At 49.0% G+C, this 5,834-nt stretch overlaps 1 protein-coding gene across 1 annotated transcript in view; it reads left to right on the forward strand.

The window, feature by feature from the left end:
* The window catches only part of IGF2BP1 (insulin-like growth factor 2 mRNA binding protein 1), a 48,353-nt gene that overhangs the window by 33,297 nt on the left and 9,222 nt on the right, over positions 1–5,834 (forward strand). Inside the window, 4 exon segments of the mRNA XM_005868140.2 lie at positions 825–873; positions 1,411–1,462; positions 3,600–3,663; positions 4,950–5,231. Of these exon segments, the coding sequence (XP_005868202.1) occupies positions 825–873; positions 1,411–1,462; positions 3,600–3,663; positions 4,950–5,231 (447 nt within the window).

Consider the following 5,834-nt stretch of genomic DNA (forward strand, 5'->3'; position numbering starts at 1 on the left):
GATGGGAAGGAGAAAGTGTAGTTAACTGGGGAGAGGGAGGGGAGGTGGTGGTCAGAATGCTGGGTTATGTGTGTGTTGATCACTCCCACTTGAGTATTCGCAAATGCATCTAGTATTATACTTGTCGTACTTACTCTAAGCCCTTTGCTAAGCTCTTTATAATATTGTCTAACATTACCTTGTCTACCACCCCTTGAATAGGTATTATCCCTGTTTTACAAAGGAGGAAACACAGCCCCAAAGGAGTTAAATAATCTTTTTTTTTTTTTAAATCTTTTAAAGATCAGTGCTAGGAAGTGGAGGCCAGGTTTAAATTTATACCCGCACAAAGCACTTAACTTCTGCACTATTACCCTGATATTGTTTGTTTGCATATATGTCTCCCCTAATAATCTGTGTGCACCTTGAGGCCAGGCACTTTGCCTATTTTGTGTAAATAGGTAACGGATTAATGAGTAATGTCTTATGTGGCTTTATGTTTCTGAAACATGGAGGGGGGGGGGTCGTTATAGATGGTTACTGAATAAAAGTTTCTCTAGTGAGAAACCTGAGTAGAGAGACGAAGCAGACGTGATTTTTAGGGAATGACGTTACCCTAGTAATGCTTAGGGGCATCTGATTTTGATCTTCCTACCTGGTAGCAGTGATAACAATTGTTATCTCCACACCAAATCTCTGTTCCCAAAGCTTATGTTCTTAGACTCTAGGACGCTGGTGTGGAGGAGAAGGTGGGGAGATAGCCTGGCACAGGGATTGAAAACGGCCAAGTCACAGTCCCCTGAAGCACTCCAAACGGTCACTAATCCTGTTCCCTCTAATTTCAGGAGTCGGAAAATTCAGATCCGAAATATCCCACCCCAGCTGCGATGGGAAGTAAGTGACTGGGGGAGCTCTCAGGGGCATGGGGTAGTGGAGGCTGGAGTGAAGCCTGGGTCAGCCTGAGTTTGGCGGAGATGACTGGGAAGGTCCGGTCCCCTGGTGGTGTGGTTGGTGCTAGGCCAGGGATGCTGGGTGGAGGTTGGCTGGGTCTCATCCTTAACCTAAGACGACCAATGTTAGTCCTTGGAACGTTCGTCCCTGTAGTGAAGGAGGTGGGAAGGGTGTTCCCTGAGCCCCAAACTTAGTGATGGCAGAAGTTGATTTCGGGCCCCAGGTGGCCCAGGTCTACTTCTAAAAAGGTCCCAAATCCCTCTTTGAGCTTAAGTAGATGTCTGCAAAGAAACCCCGACAGGTCACCACCAGCGTTAGTGCCCCAGAAAGGGCAAACTGAACAAACAGGTAATGATGCTCAATCCCCACCCAAGGCTCAGCCTGCGCCCCAGTGCTTTGGGATGCGGGGTGTCTCGTGGCTGGCCTTGGGCTAGTTCCTGGGATGCTCAGAGTAGCTTTCCTCCCTCCTCGTGCTCCTAGGTCCTGGACAGCCTGCTTGCTCAGTATGGAACAGTAGAGAACTGTGAACAAGGTAAGAGTGGGCAGGGGTGGCGGGGTGGTGGGTGCTGGAGGACTTTGGGGGATCTGCTCTCCTCATTTCCATGGGCACATCTATTTGGCATGCCCAAAGAGGACAGTATGGTAGAGATACACTGGACTGAGGATCCGGACATGTGGCTCTTATCTTGCGACAGGTCCCTCCTCTGTTCAATGAGACTTGAACAAAATCACTCATTCTTGACATAGGGTCCCAGGCTGCTAGGTAGGGGTCAACCAAGGTAGAACTAAGATTTTAGAAATAGCCCTAGCCAGTGTGGCTTAGTGGATTGAACATCGTCCCATACAGGAAGAGGTCACTGGTTCGATTCTTGGTCAGGGTGGGCTCGGTCCCCATGTATGGGGCTTGCAGGAGGCAGCCAATTGATGTTTCTCTTTCATTGATGTTTCTATCTCTCCTCCTCTCTTCCTCTTTCTCTAAAAATCAATAAAAACCTATTTTAAAAATAGATTTTAGAAATAGTTTAAGAATGGAAATTGAGTGTTTATCATGGATAAGTCTGCGGCTCCTTTACTTTAAAAGCATTTCGAGTCCCCCTTTTTGGCTGGAATAATCAACTGGTTGTCTCTTTTTTTGTTAGAATCCCTGATTGTCAGCGACATATTTTTTGGTCAATGAAAAAAAAAGCAGAGGATTTATTACTTTTTTTTTCTTTAAAAAAATGTTTATTGATTTTTAGAGAGAAAGGAAGGGGGAGAGAGAGGGAAACATCAATGTGAGAGAAACATCGATTGGCTACCTCCAGCCTGCCCTCTACTGGGGATCGAGCCCAAAACCCAGGCATGTGCCCTGACCAGGAATCAAACCATGATCTCATGATTTCTGGGTCGATGCTCAACCACTGAGACACACCGGCCGGGCTAGAAGATTATTCTTGCAGAATCCTCCTCACCACCCAGGCGGGAGAACGCTTGAGGTTTGGTGCCAAGTGCCTTTCCTCAGCTTGTGGGACAGAGGCTTTGGTGTTTTGGGGGGTTTCTTTGTTTGTTTTTTTAAATATTTTTATTTGTATTGATTTCAGAGAGGAAAGGAGAGGGAGAGAGAGAGAGATAGAAACATCAATGATGAGAGAGAATCATTGATTGGCTGCCTCCTGCACACCCAGCCCACAACCTGGGCACATGCCCTTGACTGGAATCGAACCTGGGACCCTTCAGTCCGCAGGCCGACGCTCTGTTCACTGAGCCAAACCAGCTAGAGCGAGGCTTGAGTTTTGTCCATGTCCTCCACCCTGGGGTTGAGCAGGCCCAGGGGACCCCAAATCACAGGACAGTGATGCCCATGACAGAAGGTTAATTTTATTAATTTAAAAGGAGAACGATGTGCCCAGACTGCCTGAGATTCTAATGTCCGATCCATTCTCCTCCCTGTGGGAAAGAATGTGTATGGTAATCAAATGAAAATCGAAGGCTGCTTATGAAGAGTTTGGGGGGATTAACGGCTGGTGTCCTGAGTTGGTGATGCCCTGAATATGTGCATTTCCACGGTCAGTGACGTTTGGAGCAGCCGGGAAGTCCTTTCCTCTGGAAAAGATGCAGACATACTCATTCCCCACTCCCTGGGCCACAGCAGCCACTCCTGTCAACCCATTAGCTCGCTCCCAATACACATGCATTTGGCTGATGGAGCCTTGAGGATACTTCGGCCTCTAAAATGGATTTGGGTGTCCCCAAAACCTTCAGCCATTTCTTGGGATGTTTACTTCTGTAAATTGCTAACCTCAGTGTGTGTTGATTTTTAACTAGTTTAACTTTCCAAGGGTAAATGTATCTCGCAGGCTCTTGTGTGGGCGTCTGACCTGCTGCTGATGTGTGGACTCCATCCTTTCGTATGCCCTGCTCTCTTGGGGGCTGGGAAGGGAAATCAAAGGAAGATGTAGAAAGGGAAACGCAAGAATGTAAATTTAAGTTTCCTAGGAGTTCTGGTAAAAGGGGGCCTGAAGAGGAACCGCTTTGCCTTGCCATTCAAGTATTTCGCAAGCTCCCAAGGTTCTGCTCCACGCCTATACCTCACAGTGTGTCAGGATGAGCTTTCCACACACGGGATTCATGAGTGGCTTCTCCAGATTTCACTGCCCTAACCCTGGCCTCTGTTTTGCTCCCCCTGCCAGTGAACACGGAAAGTGAGACGGCCGTGGTGAACGTCACCTATTCCAACCGGGAGCAGACCAGGCAGTGAGTGGGCTGGAGAGGGGGGCTGGGAGGGGCTTTGTGGGGTGTTGCTGGGTAGTGGGTTCAGGAATCTCAAAGGTTCAGTAACTCATTAGGATTGACGGCAAATAGATTGAAAGGGAGGGGCCCAAAGAACTCCCAGGGAAGATGGGAACTCTTGGGGAAAAGGTTGGCTTCCGAGAGAGATCTCAGTTGCCCTCTCAGTTGCCGGAGAACAGCAGGGCTTTGCTGTGTTGGTGGCGCCATCTAGCGATAGTGAGGAGGAACTGCTATCTCTAAAGAGAAAGGATTTGTTGATGATAGGATGTGGCCGGGCAGACATTTTATTGCCGTGATTGCCATGGGAGCAGGGTATGCTTGCTAGGGTCCTTTCCGTCCTCTTACACCCACACGGTCCAGCTCCTCCTGCCTTTGGCTGAGTGATGAACACTGCTCACTCACTGGTACTGACACATTACCCATCTACTCACTGGTAACTGTACACATTACCCATCTGCCCATTTATGTCTGTATGGACCCTGTCAGTACATGAGCCTTTGGCCACCTTTTGCTGTTGATGGCTCTCTTGCTGCTTCATCATGCTGCCTCTATCCTTTCGGTTTCCTCCAACTTAGGCTACGCTGTAAAATCCCACCACTTTCTCAGATCTCATTATTCTAGACGTCTCCTGGGCTCACAGTTTTCTGGAGGCTCCTACTGCCCCTTGTGGCCAGCCTATGGTTTTTAGCCTGGCTTTAAAGATCATGGCAGCACTTGCTCACTCCCATACCTGCTGTTGCCTTGTTTACATTTCTAACCAGCGACAGGTTTGGGAATGGGGGGGGGGGGGCTTGACCCCTCCCTCCAGTGTAATTCAGCCGGTTAGACATTCCAGATACACAAACTCCTGCTTCCATGTGGTAATAAGCAAGCCATTCTGTCTCCAACTCTTAACTTTTTTTTTACAGTTTCCTTAAACATAGAAGGTGCCAGACTCAATAGGAATAAAACCAAGTCCTGTGAATTATCACCTTTATTTATTGTATTTATTCATTTATCATGCGATTCTTACATGACTTGTATAGGTAGTTTTGGCTGAAATTGACAAGCTGATCCCAACATTAATTGGAAATAACTAATTTACGTTTCCCTTTGCTGTCTTGGCCATGTAGACTGGAAGGGTCCCTAAGGTGGAGGTGGGAGTGGTGGGCAGGTGGTCCTATCCCTTTCTTAAGTGCTTTACCCACGGAGGGCATTTGGTGTGATTGGCATGGGTTGGAGTAACCAGTAGATTCTCTCTCTGTCCCCAGAGCCATCATGAAGCTGAATGGCCACCAGCTGGAGAACCATGCCTTGAAGGTCTCCTATATTCCCGACGAGCAGATAGCACAGGGTCCTGAGAATGGGCGCCGCGGGGGCTTTGGCTCTCGGGGTCAGCCTCGGCAGGGCTCGCCTGTGGCAGCCGGGGCCCCTGCCAAGCAGCAGCAAGTGGACATCCCCCTGCGGCTCCTGGTGCCCACCCAGTATGTGGGCGCCATCATTGGCAAGGAGGGCGCCACCATCCGAAATATCACAAAACAGACCCAGTCCAAGTGAGTCTTGGGTGCTGGGGGGTGGAGATGGGTGCCAGGAAGTGGCGGTTCGTACCTGGGGAGTGGGTGCCTCCTGGAAGCACGCTGAGTGGCGTCAGTAGGAAATATCGGCAGGAACACGTTCATTCTTTTCCATTCAGGAGCCACTGCTTCCAATCCCAGCCTCCTAGGTAGGCGGGGCCAGGTGGGGCAGTAGAACGGGCATGTGGTGCATCCTGTGGTGGCCGTTGCTGGACCTCGTCCTGTTGTTAGTGAAAAGGGTGAGCCGGTCATTCTCTGTGGTTTTAGCACCACTGTTGGTGTCAGCAGGACTGGTCAGCCTGCCAAAGTCTGGGCCCTCGGTCGTAGGTCCTAAGTCCGTCCCATCTCCTGTTCCGCCACCACCACTCTTCTCTAATCTTTACAGCTGATCAGTGTACCTGGGAGAGAACAGGTCACCTGGTGTCCTTATTCATAATACATCCTTCATTAGTTACTTATTTTTTTAAAAATATATTTTATTGATTTTTTTTACAGAGAAGAAGGGAGAGGGATAGAGAGTTAGAAACATCGATGAGAGAGAAACATCGACCAGCTGCCTCTTGCACCCTCCCTACTGGGATG

Source organism: Myotis brandtii, unplaced genomic scaffold (assembly GCF_000412655.1).
Source record: "Myotis brandtii unplaced genomic scaffold, ASM41265v1 scaffold265, whole genome shotgun sequence".
Taxonomy (NCBI): Eukaryota; Metazoa; Chordata; class Mammalia; order Chiroptera; family Vespertilionidae; genus Myotis; species Myotis brandtii.